Genomic DNA, 20237 nt, shown 5'->3' with positions numbered 1-20237 from the left:
ATAAAAGTAAGACCTGTATTCTAGCATATAAACTGGTCATCCCTCTGCTGAAACCAAGCTGTAGTGCCTAATTATCTGTTCACTCTTGAGTAAAGGAAACTTTGTTCAGGAGAAAGCACACTTTCAGAAAATCTTCTCAACCCCTTTTTCTTAGTTCTAGGCATATGAAAATTTTGTGGGTGTACATCCATTTTGTTAATATTTGAATTATGCAGGCAGCATACATGTGCTGAGTAGATTTGCTGGGTTTCACAATCATAGTCAGGAAAGGCAAGGGTCAAAGCCCAGACCATCAGCCACAAAGTATGGCATTCCATAGTCTAAACCTAGAACAAAGCAGTGGTTCAGCCATTGAGGAAACACAGGCTATACAACACAATTTTTTTGTGTTTGTTTTTAAAATTATAATTCAATGAGTAGCTGCAGGTCTGTGCAATTGCCTAGGAGTGGATCCACAAAGGAGCTGAAGCAGGACTGAACCTCTATCCAGGTAGAATGGGTTAGTCCAGCCAGCCCTAAAGGGTTATCCTGTACTGCTAATCACACTTACAGTATTTGTAATGGTAGAACAAACTATTCTCATGACACAGTTCGTCCTACATTCAAATGTGTGGAATGTTTCTGACATAATTTACCCTTACTGCTGAATGCCCTGTGTGCTTTGAAGTTCATGACAAAAATGTTTGATTAATGCACTGAGGTACATTAAAGTGTCTGTGAGCTTTTAACATTCAGATGGTGCTATGGATTTTAAAATAACAAAAATGACTCAAACTTTACGATGCTTAAAACCCCTAAGAAGAAAACCCAAACATGGCTGTTGCAATGGTGGAAACACACATGTGTTGGATCCACAGGATTATATATGTTACAGTGTTCACACACACTTCAGATAGTTCACACAGCATAATATAAAATCCAGAGTACTTTTGGATTACTGACTGTGAATATGGGGTGGCATGGTGGTGCAGCTTGAAGTTCTGCTCTCACACGTGATTTGTTAATACGAAACCCTACTTGTGTCAATGTTTCTGAGGGGTTTGGTGTGATTTCCCAGTGTCTGTGTGGGTTTCAGCTATAGTCCAAAACCACATGTTGGTAGGTGTATTGGCTTTTCAAAATTAATCATATTTGAGTGATTGTGCACCTCATCCAGTTTGTGTTCTTAACTTGCCCTCAATGATTCCGGGTAGGCTCTGGGCCATTTTGGGTTGTTTAACTTTGCTGAGTACAGGTGAACTTACAGAGGTCACTGTTGGTTAAAAACTCCTGGAGTATTCCATTAAAGAGCACTGTATTCCTTAATCTGTCCTAATACTATTGCAGCCATAATGCTTAACCCTAAGTCTCACTGTAGCTAGCAGACTAGCATGTTAGCTGCGAACAAGTGACATTTGCTTAAAGGCATGTTTTTGATTCTTGCCTCAGTAAGGCTTTACAGCTCATCTGTGCTGATCTAATGGAAGAGGCACTGTAGAGGTAATGTAGGAGGCTGTTCTGCAGTGACTTGGGATAAAACATGGGCTCCACTTTGTAAATCACTTCAGCTATGGCCCAACAACCTGTGATCCCTTAAGCATACGAGATGAGAGGGGTCACCACATTATAGCAGGCCCTCACAATCAGCAAGGGCATTTGCAACTGGAAATTACCATTGTCATTTATGTGGATAATTATTATAATCTCCACGTACATCAACCATTACCAGTGTAGTGTATCGGAAACGAGGGCCCTATTATAAGCTTCCTTGTGGAACATTTGTCGCATTCAGTCATTCTCTCTCCCCTCGGTCTCTCTGTGAAAGCCTCTACATTTTTTTTAATAACGGCTAAAATAACCATTTCATTCTATGCCAAAAGGTAAAAATGAATGAGGCTTAGGCATTTCAAAAGCATAGAATTATTTCCGCACTCAGGATAATTGGCGCACGGTACAGCAACAGGCTTTCAACTTTACCTTTTGTTTTTACAATGATGCAATCTGGTCCCATTCATCGCAGCCCCATAGCCTGATTGCCAGTCAGAGGTGTACGTCTGCTTGGATCTCGTTTACCTGCTAACTAGGTGAAAGAAAAATGAGATGTGTGCATTTTCTTGCCGCTTTTACGATTCACTCTGCTATAATTACCACAGCTTCATCAAAAATGATCAGAAGAGGGGAGAAAGTGATTTGCAGTTCTTTAAACCCTATTATATACTTCATGGGCTATAATAGCAGGAGCAGAGTGCTCTCAGAGGACCATTTCTGTGATTTTGCTCTTGTTTTCTATTTTATGCCAAATCTTACTGCTGCTGGGATGTGCTTCAGTAGGCGTTTATAGATCACTGAAGTGGTGGTGTCGTCATTCTCTGGTTGGCATCATTTCCATTTTAGGGTTTCAGTGTCTGAGGTCTATTTCTCAGTGATGGAAATGAACAGGATTTAGTTTGTATGGTTTGTAGAATATGGCCTCTTAAATCCAAATGGTGGTTCCTGATGGTCCATCATTGTTAATCAGTCTGTTCTTGATGTTGCTGACTTTGTTTCCAGGTCCTATATATGTTCTATGTGCTCTTAGTCCTGTATGTTTAGCTCTAGTCCTGTGTGTTTAGCTCTAGTCCTGTGTGTTTAGCTCTAGTCCTGTGTGTTTAGCTCTAGTACTGTGTGTTTAGCTCTAGTCCTGTGTGTTTAGCTCTAGTCCTGTGTGTTTAGCTCTAGTCCTGTGTGTTTTAGCTCTAGTACTGTGTGTTTAGCTCTAGTCCTGTGTGTTTTAGCTCTAGTACTGTGTGTTTAGCTCTAGTACTGTGTGTTTAGCTCTAGTCCTGTGTGTTTAGCTCTAGCTCTGTGTGTTTAGCTCTAGTCCTGTGTGTTTAGCTCTAGTACTGTGTGTTTAGCTCTAGTACTGTGTGTTTAGCTCTAGTCCTGTGTGTTTAGCTCTAGTACTGTGTGTTTAGCTCTAGTCCTGTGTGTTTAGCTCTAGTCCTGTGTGTTTAGCTCTAGTCCTGTGTGTTTAGCTCTAGTACTGTGTGTTTAGCTCTAGTCCTGTGTGTTTAGCTCTAGTCCTGTGTGTTTAGCTCTAGTACTGTGTGTTTAGCTCTAGCTCTGTGTGTTTAGCTCTAGTCCTGTATGTTTAGCTCTAGTTCTGTGTGCTTAGCTCTAGTTCTCTGTGTTTAGCTCTAGTCCTGTATGTTTAGCTCTAGTTCTGTGTGCTTAGCTCTAGTTCTCTGTGTTTAGCTCTAGTCCTGTGTGTTTAGCTCTAGTCCTGTGTGTTTAGCTCTAGTCCTGTGTGTTTAGCTCTAGCTCTGTGTGTTTAGCTCTAGTCCTGCATGTTTAGCTCTAGTTCTGTGTGCTTAGCTCTAGTTCTCTGTGTTTAGCTCTAGTCCTGTGTGTTTTAGCTCTAGTACTGTGTGTTTAGCTCTAGTCCTGTGTGTTTAGCTCTAGTTCTGTGTGTTTAGCTCTAGTCCTGTGTTTTAGCTCTAGTCCTGTGTGTTTAGCTCTAGTTCTGTGTGTTTAGCTCTAGTCCTGTGTGTTTAGCTCTAGTTCTGTGTGTTTAGCTCTAGTCCTGTGTGTTTTAGCTCTAGTCCTGTGTGTTTAGCTCTAGTTCTCTGTGTTTAGCTCTAGTTCTGTGTGTTTTAGCTCTAGTCCTGTGTGTTTTAGCTCTAGTCCTGTGTGTTTAGCTCTAGTTCTGTGTGTTTAGCTCTAGTCCTGTGTGTTTTAGCTCTAGTCCTGTGTGTTTTAGCTCTAGTCCTGTGTGTTTTAGCTCTAGTCCTGTGTGTTTTAGCTCTAGACTTGTATGCTTATCCTCCTGGTTCTTAGCCTTCTAGCACTATGTTTAGCCACCTAGTTGTGTTTATTTACCTAGCTTTGTTTATTTTCCAGTGTAACTCTCTCTTGTTTCCCTTCATTATTGTATTGCTCTGTCTGTATTGATACCACTGTATTTGCATTTGTGTCCTGGATCTATGTTGGTGACTCTTTTTTTTTTACGAGAAAAAAATATATCCTCTTGCAGTTACCTTTATCCCTGCTCCTTGTTCCTTGACCCCCACCCCCAACATGACTTAAACAAATACAAATGCATGTCATTTCTTGCTTTTGTAGTAGATGACCTGCTTACAATCTATAAACAGATTGATGGAAAACCAACACTTTAATCTCGTTTGTGTTAGAGGTTCCTCTGATTTGTTTGATTGTCTAATGTGTTTGTCTTTTACATGTCCATTCCCACATTGTAATCAAAGTTTTTGGATCACTGAAAAGCATTATTAGTACTATTATTATTGTTATCATGGAATATATCACAAATTATGGGCTGACAATGTTAATCAATGACAATGTTGATCTGACTTGAATGAAGCCAGAAAAGCTTTGACAGTGTCAACATTCAGGAAAGTCCACGACTATGGGTCATATTTACACAGTCTTACTTACTGGACTGCTGTTTGGTAACCCAGAGTGCACTTTGTGGCCATCAGTTTAGTTCCACTGACTGTGGGGAAAAGTTTTGTTGTCTTCAGGGAATGACAGACAGCTAAGAATGATGAAGAGGTAAGCAGCTGGTTTTAGACTAGGCAAAAAGCCCATTTCTACAACTTTGTTCTTTTTTTGGTCTTGAACCAATGAATAACTTGTAACACATGATGAAATAATATTTATTTCCTAAATGTTTGGTTACAGTGTGTTTGTGGCTGTGGTCAGTCTGCTCCCATTCGCTTTGAGCCTGGAATTAACTGGATCCTTTGGTAGCTTCACTTCACCCAACTATCCAAATGTGTATCCTAATAATCAGCGCATAGTGTGGAACATCACAGGGCCAGTGGGACACAGACTCAGGTTCTACTTCACCCATTTCAGTGTGGAACCCTCTCTAAAATGTGAATATGACTACCTGGAGGTAAGACCCACTCACGTCTCCAGTGCTATTGCCCACATAATTGAAAATGAATATAAGTGGGATCATGACTTCAAGCAGGGGTTGCTTCAATGCAAGTGTCCTTTGATCCCTGTGTTGGGGATTGCCAACTTGATGTTTGGAAGTAAGGCATTACCACGGCATATGCTGCATGTACAGTTTGCTCAGGAATATATTTTCAAATTGTTTACAGTTAAAAGCTACTCAGGCTAGATTAGCATTAACAGAAGATCACTTTCTTGTAAGTTATTATTGACAAGATGTGGGATGTTTATCTAGGCTGAATCTGAAGTGTCCAGTGTTTGAAGGCTCTAAACAGGTTTGTACAGTGAGATTAAAATTGGTAACAAACGCTACTTTCTTAATAAATATTTTAAATTAGTTTTTATTTATATATTATTGTACATTTTTAATACTCCACTGATCCAGAACATTAGCAGGATCAGTCTTAACAGTATGTGGCAGGGGTTTATGCAACCTATGTGTGTATGGATTTAATCAATAAAATGTTTCTCAGTGGCCAGGACCTCCATAGGACCACCACAGAGTAGGTACAATTTGGGTGTTGGATAATGGTGTGTTTTTGTGTGTTGTGCTGGTACAAGTGGATTATACATAGCAGTGCTGCTGGAGTTGTTAAACCTCTCAGTGTCACTGCTGGACTGAGAATAGGCCACCATTCAAAAATATGAATCCAAGGCAGCATCCTGTGACCACTGATGATGGACTAGAGTCCAACTAGTGCAGCCACACCTGGGCTACTGCCTCTGACATTACATCTACGATACGGACCAACAAGGTAGGTATGTCTAAGACTGGCACTCTATGATCCACTTGTCCCAGCAGAACACATACGAAGACAACATGAATATGACGCTGCAGCGCTGAGGATTATCCACTGTCTGAACAATACATGTTCTGTGGTGATCTTGTCGGGGTAATGGCCATTGAAGAACAGGGTGAAAGGGGGCAAATAAAGTATGCATAGCAACATATAAACTACAGTGTGCTCCTGTATGGTCAGTAGAACTGATAAAGGGACAAAGAATGCTGAAACTAGGAGGTAATTTTAATGTTTGATGCTTTAGCTTGGTTTATCTCTGCTACTTTGTGCAAATGACAAAAACATTTGTTCCTGTATAAACCAGTCCGTTAAACCTCTTACTGAGTACATTACACAGCCTCCCCTTGTAAAAACTAATCCAGCTGGAATAGTCCATCAGACATTATCTTGAGAGTGCAAATGAAAGTCCTAATTATGCCTTTAATGAGGGATTTAATTGTACAGCTACTGTGCTACTAAACTCATGCATGGTATCATGGTTTTTATGCTACTGTGAAAAAATATATTTTATCTTTAAAGAGAGCCCTGACTGTTACTGAAAATAGAGTAAATGCCTGATACTATTCAAATACGATGTATAAAACAAACGGAAATATTTTGTTTATTATAAAACACATTACCAGTTGTATGTCCCGCTCCGGGTGACTGTCTGTGAGGAGTGTGGTGTGTTCTCCCTGTGTCCGCGTGGGTTTCCTCTGGGTGCTCTGGTTTCCTCCCACGGTCCAAAAACACACGTTGGTAGGTGGATTGGCGACTCAAAAGTGTTCATAGCTGTGAGTGTGTGCGTGAATGTGTTAGTGTATGTTGCCCTGTGAAGGACTGGCGCTCCCTCCAGGGTGTGTTCCTGCCATGCATCCAGTGATTCCGAGCCCACCGTGACCCTGCACTGGATAAGCGGTTACCGACAATGAATGAATGAATGACTAATGGTCAAAGATCTCCTAGAATTAGGTTGCGACTGTGGAACTATGATGATGCCTTTGGATGCACTGGATTCAGTTCTTTGGAAAAGATTGATTGTTTTGGGTCATGTCACCCTGTAGTCAGCATGGAGCTGCTAAATGAAATACAGACAAGTGAACGGGCACTCATTTGATGCTACAAGATAAAAGGCAAACTTTTGCTGGCCTTACAATACATGAGAGTTGATGTGCTTCTGTCTTCTCAATTGTTTGGTGTAAGGTGTGCAGTGTAGGTGTTTAAAATCCTTCTTTTTTTCATCTTGGGGTTAATAAAAAATGAATATTGTTTGAATATGGTTTTGTTATATTTTTAGTCACACTGTAAAAAAATTATTGTAAATTTTACAGTAAAATACTGGCAGCAGAGTTCCCAGGCATTTACCGTATTTTTACAGGAACACTACTGTATTTCAAATTTACAGCATATTACTGTAATTGAGTAATACAATCATTTACTGTAAATACTGTGATTTACAATAAAATACTGGAGCAGACTTGCTGTAAATTTACAGCACTTTTTTACAGTGCATGGTTTATGCAAATAGTGACCCTGCAAGACTATTTTCTATATCTCTATTTTGGTCAATTTTTTAGTTTACTACATCATTTGTACACAGCAGCTGCACTTCACACTTGCTATTTTGGAGATGCATGTTTTTCACTGGACAGTGAGAATATATTACTAGTATTAGAAATGTACACCATACTGAGGTTGACATATCTTAAACTTCACAGCTCCATTTAACATGTATTCCTCATGTAGCTATAGCCAACAGCCATGTCCCTCAACATACAGCCGTTTTCTGGTAAACTGTATGTGTCATGGGTGATCACTTGCTCGTCTTTTTCCTGGTGATGTGACAGGTGTTCTCTAAGGGCAACGGCACTGTCCGATTCTGTGGTGAGGATAAGAAAAATTATGAGGATTCCCCAAAGAACACGGTACTCTACTCCTCCACAAACACCATGTCTGTCGTCTTCAGATCAGATTACTCCAACGAGGGACGATTCACAGGCTTCCAAGCTTTTTATGCTTCGGAAGGTAAGGTACATTATGTAGCTCATACAAGATATATTTTGGTTATTACTCCTAGGCCTTCTGTTATATTGCTTGTTGATTTGCTGAAATGGATAGCACTTTCAAATTTTGAACAAACAACAGTGATTAACTGTAGCGAATAAACTACAACTGATGAGTATTCACATTCTTGTTTGTAAACCCTATACCCCACCATTTTCATAAAGCATCTGTGGCATACTCATTTGAAAGTGCATAGTGTGTGAGGGGGAAACTTTGCCAATGGGAGCTCTACTGCTAATTGCTCACTTTCTCACTGTGCACAGACATCGACGAGTGCCTGATTACTGTGGATGGAGAGCCTGTGTGTGACCATTATTGCCACAATTATGTCGGGGGCTATTACTGCACTTGCAAACTGGGCTACCAGCTCCATGCCAACAAGAGGGACTGCACTGGTAAGGTTCCTGACACCAAAGAATGAAAACTGTGACCTTCAGTCCATTCGGTAACTGACCACAGTGGATGAGGAACATTTTTATTACTATCAACACTGGAATTTATCAGAAATGTGTTATACTTGGGATTTTTTTGTATCTCTGTTTTCATCAACTTAAAAATATCAGTTTCTTTCTAAATTGTGTTAAAATCATCTATTTGTGATGAACAAACCAAAAGAAATGGTCAGAAATATCTCTGGAACAATTGCCACTAACATCCTTTAAAGGTTGTTTAAAAGTATTTTTATATCTACATGTATAAATAATGTCTGAATGTTATTTGTAGCAATGAACAACAGCATCCATTTTGTAGAGGTACCTAACGTATAGGTACTACAGCAATAAACAGCTTAAACAAAAAACATCTTTGACTGACTTAAATCTGTTTTTTAGAATTAATTCCTGACTGATGTTGCTAATTACTGACTGCTGCTAAGTCTCAAAAGCATTATTGATTAATCTGAACTTTGAACTTTGCTTCTCTTCCTAGCTGTTGTTGTTGATCCATCGTAGATTCTATTTAAGGTGTGTTTATGTCAGGCTCCCACACACCATTAGCCCTGTTAGCAGCTGCTAACGGCATTGCAAATAAATCAGCACAGTTGCTCATACCGGGCCATATGCTGCAAACTTTTACAAGATCATTTACTTAAACAGCTTCTAAACTTTAGCCTTCCAGAGTTTATTAAGAATTAAAATTAAGTAGGTGTTTTTAAAATCTAGATTAATAACATTCATTAAGTCAAACGTATGTCTAGATTATTATGACCATGTAAAGACAGTCTACACACATTAAAATAAAATGTACTTCACTTTCAGAGATCACATTTACACGTTTGTTTTTGCAGAAACTGAAAGTAGACTTCTACTGGCACTTTAGTTTTGAAAGAGTGCAGTGAACAAAATACAGGGACAGCAATAATGCAAGAAGAAACATGTATAGGTTCAAAAGTGTGTACGAGAAACCTTGGGCTGATATCTTTAAGTGACGTTGCTTTATACCGACACCTCTGCATTTGCACTTGAACCATTGGGGTGTTCTATAGGTTCTTTTTATTGGATCTTCTATGGAATTACTACAATAAAACTATTTTAGTCTGGGTTTATGCACCCAGACTGAGGAATAGTCCAGGGATGAAAAAGCAGCATAACTGAGCAGTGAGGGCTGTGTAAGGTGAGGGTAGTGACAGTCAGTGTGCGCGTGTGTGTGTGATTCTGTGGTAGCACTGCAGTTGATCTCTGTCAGTCTGAGTGAGACTGGGTTAATTACCATTGGTTCCTGAGGGAACAGCAGCTTGGAGAGCAGGAGAAAATTGATACCTGTTTGCTGCTTTAACAGAGCAGTGATGGTGGGTAATTAATCACAATTACCAGCCCAGATGTGCCTCTTAATTATTATTCTTTGCCAATAGAGAAAAAAGTGACATCATATCACAGAGAAACTAGCACAATGACCTGCGTCCAAATCTCCCTAATTATATTAATTACCTCACCTTTGCCACCTTTGCTGGAGCCTCTCCATTTTTTATATCTGTTACATCTGCTTCATTTGACAGTCAGTTGTAACAGTTTGTAGTTTCTATTGATTAACTTGTATGCTGTGCTGATTTATCTAGAGTCTGATTAAAGGGAATGAAGAAGAAAGACCGAACGTGCATTCATTGTTTAAGGCCATTGATTGGTGCTTATTTGTTTTAGATATGTAATTGATATTCCAAGCATGTGGTGGAATGCATTCTTTGACTCTAAAAATGCCATAAAATTGGCTAGTCTATCAAACATTCAGACATATGATTAGACTAGATTATTAAATTAAATTATATATATATAACATTAGCATGCCTTATGTGTAGAAACCCCTTCAAGCTAAGACCCAATTAGTAACCTTTTTATATACGTTTAAATACTGAAATCAGTTTGAGGTTTTAAGGTGAATAAAAAAATGATGTTCTTACTACTGCTGCTTTAATTATAGCTGTCACTCCACAGTTCAGTGCAGTGGTCAGTTGCTTGCGAAGAGGTCAGGAGAGCTGACCAGTCCAGAGTACCCAGCTGCGTACCCCAGAATGAGTCAGTGTGACTACACCATCAGCCTGCTGGAGGGCTTCCAAGTGATCGTGGATTTTGAGGAGCCGTTTGATGTAGAGACTCATCCGGAAGTCGCCTGTCCTTATGACATCCTGAAGGTTGGTACTTCAACCGCCAGCAAGTATTGACAGCAATCAGACAGGGAAAGAAAAGAGGAAAGTAACCAAGCCTGAATTACCAGGCATAGAACCTGCACATTTACCTTAAATCTACTTATTCATAGTCTTGTCAACATTCTTCAAAAGAATATAAAAGGCTTGATTGGTACCATCTCATGTCCATAATTAATTATAATCATACTCAGGATGAGGCTTAAAATAGCCTATGACAATCTATTACAGCTTCTGGTAGGGCCCACCCCATTCTCTTCCTACCTGCAGTCACAAAATTAAGGTTATGACCCATTGTGTAAATCCTACACCTGATCACTACATTTGCTGTAGCTTTTTATGATCCAATCAGCAACCAGCTACACCTAGCAATATTTAAATGAAATAATATAACTACCCAATAAGCTTGCTGCGGCCGAATATTATCCAATCAGCAACTAGATACCCTTATCACCAACAACCACAATAACACTTCTATAGTGTATTTCCTTAGCTAGTCTGTGCTCTCCTTATCCAAACAGTTTCTGAAAACTCCTTCACAGCTGCCCTTAGTTTCTGGCCACTGAAGCTGAACTGCACAAGCAGGGATGTGGCAGACTTGGATACAAATCCCCTAACATCTATCTCCACCGGTCTTACACATGCCTGGCACCAGCGTCTCCTCACCTCAGCCGCCAAATCCGCATACTTCAGCTTGTTCCTTATGAAAACTTCATATACTGCCTCCTCAAATGGAATTGTTAACCCTATGAAGTAAAATATCCATTTACTTTCAGAGTACAGCACAATTAATGCAAAGCACTCTGAGACCTGCAGTTTTTTACCTACATGTGCTTCATTCCATCTACCAGTATTTATAGCCTGTGCACATTCTTGAATACTTGGACCAATCACGTCCCTTAGCTCTAATGAGCTCCTAGCTACCTGCACTGTCGCTTCCACAATCCAGTTCCGTCCTGCATTTGTGGCTGGCGTTGCTGCTTTTAACCACTGATCCTGACAAGATCATCTCGCGACTCACCTTTGCACATTTAAATTCCTCAGCTAAACTTGAGTGGTAGCTCCAGTACCCCTCTCCCTTACCATGCCACAGTCCATAAACACTTTGACACCCCTAGCGGCTTCCTTATATCCCTGTTCGTAACCATTTCCATTCTCTATTCTTTCATGATTGAAACATCATAAACTGTCAAGGGCCACCTAATACGAGGCATTAAACACAACTGCAAACACCATAATTTCAACGTCCCTCTCAAACATGATCTATCAATGCTATTAATAGCCTTCACCAATTCAGCCTTCTGTATCATTTAGTGCAGCATTATACATTATATTATCGACTCTCCTTCCACAAAAACAATTAGATAAGGTTGATTATTTATTGAATATTTGATTTAAGAGACCTGTCCTGACTAATCATATCTTTAGACAGAGGCTTTTGCCAGAGGATATTCTCCTAGGCAAATAGGTTTGTTTAAAGATAATAATAAATACTAACTAACAGTCTTTACAACATATAAAAGGGTGATTTTACAAAATTAAGCCTGAGGGAATTTTCCAGATGGACATATATGCACATTTAAAATGACCACTAATGGTATTGTTAAAAGCAAGATACACACCTTTTTGCTTTCTGCTTTTCAAAGAAATCTGCAGTGGTATACCTCAGAAAGTTCAATCTTAGAAGTTGGTTGCAGTTTCATGCTTTATATGATTATAAATTTATACATTCATTTATTTCTTTGTTTGTAACTGCTAGTCCAGTTAAGGGTTGCCGTGGGTCCGGAGCCTACACAGAATCATTGGGCACAAGGCGGGACCACACCCAGGAGTGGGCACCTGTCCTTCACAGGGACACACACACATTTACTCACACCTACGGACACTTTTGAGTCGCCAATCCACCTACCAACATGTATTTTTGGACCGCGGGAAGAAACCGGAGCACCCGGAGGAAACCCACGCTGACACAGGGAGAACACACCACACTTCTCAAAGACAGTCACCCAGAGCAGGACTCAAACCTACAACCTCCAGGTCCCTAGAGCTGTGCTGTGTGACTGCAACACTACCTGCTGCGCCACCGTGTTGCCCTAAATTTATACATATGTTGACAAATACTTTTGCAAATTTAGAATTAAATGTTTTTGCACAAAACGTGAAATTTACATTTAAATATGAGTTTTACAGATATTTTTTCTGATATCAAAACAATAAATAATGTGTACTTAATATATATTATATACAAATTAAAATAAACACAAGGGTAGTCTCTGATTTTTGCTCAGTACTGGATGTTAATACAAAACTTGAGATGACAGTGTGTTTTCTGCAAAGCAAGGTGACATCCTGCACTCTGATCTCCCGGAAAGCTTACACAAATAAATACACATAAAACCTCTTTAGACTGCGGCTGCGTAAACAAGCGTAATGGCTGTCCTTGTGGCCTTCCAAAGATCGGAAATTAATTTACGTCCTTTTAACTTTATCTGAAACACCAGGTTCAAACATTCCAGATGTAATCAGTGTTATTGAGCAACCGTATATTGAGACTGAGTATTGCTCTAAATGTCCTAACCAAACATCAATAAGTGACACAACTGAGGAGTCACATTCTGTTGACGTATAGCATGATAAACTCCTGGCATTTTCACTAAGAGTGACTTACCTATTTATTAAAATGTGCTCTCACCATAAATGACAAGAGAGAAAAAAAATAGAAGTTGTTTATATGATTTAGATAAAAGTTTTGCTACATTAACATGCATTAAAGTTCTAATTTCTACTATAACTTTAAGAATTTGTCCAGGATGTGTCTCTGCCTTGTGCTCAGTGATTTCAAATGGGTCTCTGGACACACTGCGACCCTGCACAGGAAGACGCAGCCTTGTAAAATTAATGAATGATATGAAAATTCTTAGTAAAGCAATGATGCTATGATTTTCTATTATTTTGTTTGCATTTAAAGCAACTATGAAGTACAAGTTATTCATTCAATTCTCTGGGTCTGAAAGGAAATGTGGCTGAGAAATGTTTACTGAGAGAAGGAAACGGACAAAAGAACATTTGGTGTCTGGTGATCTCAAAGTTCAGATCTCAATATCACTGAATGTGTTTGGATAATCTGGATCATTAGAAGCAGAAAAAGCAACCAGCTGCATAGGCTCAACTCTTAAGTTATCGACAAATATCCCAACAGAATTTATTTTGAAAGTCTCCTTAAAAGAATGAAAGTTGTAATGAAGGTAAAACGTGTACACAGTAAATACCGAATGTTGATATTACATTTGGCATTGCATTGGCACTGCAGGTAGTGACATGGCCACACAGCTCCAGACTGTGGCTGTGAACGGTATAAAGTATTCTGTATACAGTTGAATGAATGAAAGTTGATGAATGAAAATGTTGTATTTAGTTGCTGAGGCTTCTGTTTTCTATTGTTAAAATAACAGATACTTAACCGTTTTGACTGGAACTGCCCAGCACTGCATGCTACGATGCTGTTACTGAAATAATGCACCTCACAATTTGGTGTCTTCAGTCATGACACTGCCCATTAAAGTACGCCCTGAAACCCACCAATCACTGAGCTGAAGGCCCATGAATAAGCAATGTATGCTCTCTCATGCTTCCTAAACCTGCCTCTTTCTCCCAGAGGACATTTTGACAAGTTCATGTCTTCATTCACTGACAAGTCAAACAGTGGTGTTCTAAGGATACCTAAATATTACTAGGCTTGGGTGCAGTTTTAGTAAACAGCTTTGATTAGAAACTTTCATCAAAAGTAAAAACCTAAAAAGGTATTCTGTAAAGGTTCTTTAATAAAGGCAGTGATTATATACAGCAGTATGATACACACACAAAAAGCTTTATTTGCATAGCTATATATTAATTTTATATGAATTATATTACATTTTTGGGGCGGCACGGTGGTGCAGCAGGTAGTGTCGCAGTCACACAGCTCCAGGGGCCTGGAGGTTGTGGGTTCGATTCCCGCTCCGGGTGACTGTCTGTTAGGAGTTTGGTGTGTTCTCCCTGTGTTCGCGTGGGTTTCCTCCAGGTGCTACGGTTTCCTCCCACAGTCCAAAAACACACATTGGTAGGTGGATTGGTGACTCAAAAGTGTCCGTAGGCGTGAATGTGTGTGTTGCCCTGTGAAGGAAAGGCGCCCCCTCCAGGGTGTATTCCCGCCTTGCGCCCAATGATTCTAGGTAGGCTCTGGACTCACCGCGACCCTGAACTGGATAAGTGATTACAGATAATGAATGAATTAGAATTTTTTCTTGTTTCCCAATGACATAAGTATAGGGCATGACATGCTAATTATTATTAAAAGCTTAGATTAATAATTTATAAAGCAATATTTATTGAGTTTACTAACATTATGTTGTGCTTTGCCACTTATCTCAAGATCACTGCAGGATCAAGGGAATACGGTCCTTTCTGTGGAAAAAAGCCACCAGCCCGAATCGAAACAGGCACCCACAAAGTGCGAGTGACATTCCGCTCAGACGGCTCAGGAAAAAACAGAGGCTGGAAGATAAAGTACTCGAGCACAGGTAAAGCCTCCAAGCCATTGGGATGATAATGACATCTGAGAGATTAAACGCTTTCATTATTCTTCCCCATTACTTTATCTGTTGTAGCAGGTGTTCTCCTGAATTTTAGTGAATGTATCGTTTCACTTTTAAAAAATAAGATCTCTGAGATGAATGATCTGTCACCTTGTAAACCAAGCCCTATTTTTCCTGTCTGCCTTTGGGATTTCATTATTTAAATTTAATGTCCATTACACATTCAAACACACAGTATTTTGATGGAGAAAGATAATGTTTCGTCAGTGCATATGCGACTGTACACTGCTACTCCCAGCACTCTTTGATGACTTAATGTTTATTATTGCTCTGTTTCTCAGCCAAACCTTGCCCAAACCCGGTGGCTCCACTCCATGGTCGCATTCACCCCCAGCAGGCCCAGTACATCTTAACAGACACTTTCAACGTTACGTGTGACCTCGGCTATGAGTTAACTCTGGTAAAATGACTTGCACTTCACTTCTGAGTTTCAAAAGTGACTGGGTAATTGTAACCTCTGTGGCTCTAGGGGCTTAAAGTGACTGTTATATCTACAGGGGGAAGAACGCTTGCCTTCCTATCAAGCTATGTGCTTGAAGGATGGATTTTGGAATGGTCCAATGCCCTTGTGTTCAAGTAAGTGGCTTATATTCAAACAGGCATGAACTGTGTGTTATTGTCTGTACGTGTGTATTGAAAGAATGAAACATTCCCATTTCAGAAAGAAGGGAGGAATATCACCTCTTTAAGCTTATATCTAAATTTAATGCTACTCTCATAAATGTCTATAAAATGGTTATAGGTTTATAACAGGGAAAATTGTTATAAGGGAAATGATTTTAAATGTGTATACAATTCAGATTTATAGAAGTAATTAATATCATACAAAGAGGTTTGAAATAAAGTGGTGTGTTCTGTATAAACTATGTTGGCTGTAGCGTTAGAAACCAAACGTAACTATATGTACAATGCAGATAATACTTGTGTTCTATAAACTATTCATAATATCATTCGACTTTTGTACCGTTCTGTTCTCATGTTCGGTCCAGAACCCGTCCAGAATCACCAGGAGCAATACTATTAACGATTTGTTAATTATAAAGTGTTATGAAAAACTGAAATAATTCAGAAGCTTTCTGAGTACGTTTTTGTTTTTCATTTCAAGTGGTTGATTGTGGAGACCCTGATCAGATTCAAAATGGAAGTGTTGAATTCACCAAAACCACATACCAATCTCAAATTAAATATAGCTGCAAAACATTCTACACCATGAAGACCAGCACAACAGGTGAGAGATGACCAAATAAGCATTATGAAAACAAAGCACATCGGGGAATGTACAGGTGATTTATAGGTATCTGCTTTCTCTCTCTATTTAGGAGTCTACACATGTGCTCATGATGGTCACTGGAGAGATGCGATGGGTGGTAGGAAACGTCCTGAATGTGTACCTAGTGAGTAAAGTCCTCTACATTGTAGCAGTGAATACTGGATTTAGCTTAATCACTGGGAGAATTTATGTCTTACTTTTATATAATTTATGAACATCAGCTAAATTATCATGCAACTTCTTATATATTCAACCTTCAAAAATAGTTTGGTCATTTACAAATATGAACTGGCACACCTCTCAGCTGTCTGTAAGTGTTACTTCCTTTGTCAAGCGTTAAGAGGCAACGCTAGAGTAAGATAAAGTATTTCTTGGTTACTACAGTTGGTATGTCATTTTGATAGTATGTTTGATAAATTAACAATAATGTTTCAGAAGCAAAAAAAGATCAGATTTAGCTGCTGATACTAAGCTTGATTAATCAGTGTGTAATATTGGGGGTGTGTAGGAGTGGTCAAGGAGCAAGAGAGGGAGGTAAGTGTGGGAAATTTTTATAATAATAATAATAATAATAACTTTAAGGAAACTAGACAGAGGGACAATAAACAAAAGGGCTAAACTACAAACAAGGCTAAACACTAAACAAGGACTATACAGAACTAAGGGGCTAAATGCTAAGCACAGCTAAACACTAAAAGCAAAACACTAAACAAGGAATCTAAACAAAAAACACAAGAGTTAAACAAGAAGGCTAAACACAAAGCAAGGCTAACCATACAACAAAGCTAAACATAGAACAAGGCTAACCATACATACAATGACCCACAAACAGGCAACACTGACAAAGACTATATAAAGACAACACCAACAAGAAACACCTGGGTACTAATTAAGACACATGACACTAGAAGCACAAGGGAAGGGTATCACATGACCAGGGAACAATCAGGAAGCAGACACGACAGGGCGAAACAGTCACATGACAAGGGGAGCACAAACAATGAACAAAAACAGAACAGAACACAAAACAGCACACAGTGAGATGTACAAGACTGTAAATTGGTCACATTTGTGACCAAAAACATTTATTCTGTGTAAAGATAGTAATGTACATGTGCACATGCCTTTATTATTATACCGCTACAGTTTGTCTTGAAGATTCTGTGTATTAGAACAGTCTCTCTCGTCCACATCTATTATTGCTGACCTCCTCTTAGACAAGGAAACCTGCTGCTTTAACAGCTACTTAAAAGAGTGTAGCTACTGCTGCAAGATATCCTACAGTAAAGGTTTGATGGATGTAGCAGCAGTAAGGAAGGAACAACATACCAGAAATATGTAAACAGACATTTGCACATATCTGACCTGTCCTTCTGTTCAGAAAATGCTGTTAATTTTATCAGACGTTTATTTGACCATTTTAGTCTGTTTGAAATGTCTTTATCCTAACTTGTGCCCACTCTCTCTGAAAGTTTGTGGGAAGCCTCAGGGACGACTCTCCAGGGTGATTGGAGGTGAGAATGTAGAGAAGAATGAGATCCCCTGGCAGGTGATGGTTCTGAAAGGAGGTCGTTTCCAGGGCGGTGGAGCTTTAATCAATGACGACTGGATCATGACGGCTGCTCACGTTGTGCATGGCTATGGGGAGGTATCCAATCTTCAACTGAAACTGGGCATGGTCAAACGGCAGGATCCTGATGCAGTGCTGGGCTTTCCTAAAGATGTCTTCATGCATCCTAACTACCGTCATGATGGAGTCAACTTCAACAATGACATTGCTCTGATTAAACTGGATCACAAAATACCAATAAGTGCGGCCATCATGCCCGTGTGTTTACCAGGGAAAGAGGAGCGATTCCTGCTGAAGGCCAATGACTATGGGAAAATTAGTGGATGGGGAGTTTGGCAAAAGACTGGTAGAGGTGGTTCTCCTAATCTGAAGTTTGCAGAAATACCTGTTGTTGACTTTGGAGAATGCAAGGCTAAGTATGACTCCATAGTGTCAGATAAAGGAAAGCTGGTGGTGACAGAAAACATGGTGTGTGCAGGTTTGACTGAGGGCGGTGTGGACTCTTGTCAAGGGGACAGCGGAGGGCCGTATGTGTTTCTGGACAACCAGAGCCACACCTGGTACATTGGTGGCATAGTTTCTTGGGGTTATACATGTGCTGAAGCAGGCTACTATGGGGTTTACACCAAAGTAACCAATTATCTCTCTTGGATTGAAGACACTATGTCTACAAACAGTTAATTATGGGCTTGTTACAGAATAGGACATTTGTTGCAATACAGAATCTTTTTTATAAAATGTTCTTTTGGTGAACTGTATTTAACAGGTTTCCATCAAAAAGGAGAACCATTTAAGCATTCAGTTGGTTCTTGTTTTATGAGTTAAGGGCATACTGCATGGCACATGTAAAAAGTCAATATTAAAATTGTTACTCACAATTAATTAAAAACACTTCCTTGTTGCGTATATGTGATTACATTATATCTCTCACTATTACAAACAGGTAAAGCTGTCTGCCCCCCTTCGTTTAACGCCATGATTTTGTGCAACCATTCACCCACAGCCAAGTGAATTAAGGCCTGAAGCCTAATTTTAAACAATAACTGCTGCATGTGGATTCAGTAAACCCAAGAGCCACTTGTTGCAATCGGAATGAGATCAGAAACACAGGGCTTAATGCTGAGGTGCTGCTTAAAAGTGAAATGAGCTGTTTTACATTCCTGGTTGTCGTATTATGATTTACTGTCATTTTCCTCTTATGCATTATGCATCCGATACCAAAGTTGCCACCGTTGCCTTCTATTAGTGTAGCCATTTAGGCCTCTTGACTTGGCTGTAATTGCCTCTTTAGTGGTGTTCCAGCTCTGTAGAGTCCCAATCATTTTCATGTCCATTTACAGAGCTCGTGAGTCTCGTCATAAGGAGTTTAAGTGCATGAGAAAATGATCTTCGTCAGACTCTCTGCAGATGTCGCAAAACACCGGTGAAAGACCTTTCAGGACTCGGGGCATTTAAAGGGTTAATCAACAAAAGACATAATTCTGCTGGGCTTCTGACATATAGCTGGAGCCATGCTTTGTTGGAGGTGGAGAGGAAATAACTCACAGTTGAATTGTTTGCCCTTGGCGTAGTCAGGAGTCTGTGATGTGCAGGCAGCTGTGGTCTCAGTGTCAGTGTCCAGTGAGTGTGGCCATGTTGGAGTGTGGACACTGACCCAGAGCACTGACCTTATACTGACATTCACAGGAAATGGATGAAAACACCTGTACTGAACAACTCTTAAAATAAACCATGTATCTCCTGGAGGTCCTTCTGGGTTTGAACTGTAAAGAGAGACTGTGTTTACCTGAGGCAAACATAAAGCAATCATCTTTGTTTTCTGTCCCCAGACCATGGTATGAGACCCAGAATTTTATATTTCACAGTGGCAGTGTCCAGAATGGAATGGTGGAAAGTAAAGCTGTCACAGTTTCACAAACCAGTATATTTCCATAAACTGATTTATATTACTGTATGAATAATAAGTAAACTTACAACAGGCTGAGGATTATTATAATAAAAACCTTGTAATTAATTATACAGAATAAATAACTGAACTGATTTTGATGTTTGAGTTCTCATATGAGCCCCAGCCCTGAGTAGAACACTTAATAATGATGATTATAGGGCAACACCTAAACATAAAGCGGAGGGTGGGGTTTTGATCTATTGGCTGTAGCACTGTGTGTCAGTCAGCTATTAAAGGCTTCATGACAGGAAGACTTATGCAACAGGAACTACGCACACTATGAGCTCCATTACTGAGACCCTTGGCTGTGCCAGTGCATATAGAGCACACATCTATCGAACCCTTAATCAATGTAGGACCATGCCACAGTCAACAAACAGCTCAAATTATTTTTCAGCAGGT

The 20237-nt window shown here is 39.6% G+C and overlaps 1 protein-coding gene across 1 annotated transcript; it reads left to right on the top strand.

Moving 5' to 3' along the window:
• The first annotated feature begins 4439 nt into the window (after nucleotides 1–4439).
• Nucleotides 4440–19977, top strand: masp2 (MBL associated serine protease 2). Its single transcript, XM_066671400.1, has 11 exons — nucleotides 4440–4527; nucleotides 4657–4873; nucleotides 7562–7739; nucleotides 8042–8173; nucleotides 10205–10401; nucleotides 14825–14972; nucleotides 15329–15447; nucleotides 15545–15623; nucleotides 16153–16275; nucleotides 16367–16441; nucleotides 17790–19977. Exons 1-11 carry the CDS (start codon nucleotides 4517–4519, stop codon nucleotides 18566–18568), a joined length of 2058 nt encoding a protein of 685 aa, XP_066527497.1. The 5' UTR covers nucleotides 4440–4516; the 3' UTR covers nucleotides 18569–19977.
• The last annotated feature ends 260 nt before the right edge of the window (nucleotides 19978–20237 follow it).

Source organism: Hoplias malabaricus, chromosome 5 (genome assembly GCF_029633855.1).
Source record: "Hoplias malabaricus isolate fHopMal1 chromosome 5, fHopMal1.hap1, whole genome shotgun sequence".
In the NCBI taxonomy this organism is placed as follows: Eukaryota; Metazoa; Chordata; class Actinopteri; order Characiformes; family Erythrinidae; genus Hoplias; species Hoplias malabaricus.
The sequence above is the reverse complement of the archived record's forward strand: the minus strand, read 5'-3'. Positions and strand labels throughout refer to the sequence as shown.

Coding starts and splice junctions, on each gene's coding strand:
- masp2 (XM_066671400.1), top strand. Junction 14,973..15,328: donor GATAAAGTACTCGAGCACAG/GTAAAGCCTCCA, acceptor TCTGTTTCTCAG/CCAAACCTTGCCCAAACCCG. Junction 16,276..16,366: donor CATGAAGACCAGCACAACAG/GTGAGAGATGAC, acceptor CTCTCTATTTAG/GAGTCTACACATGTGCTCAT.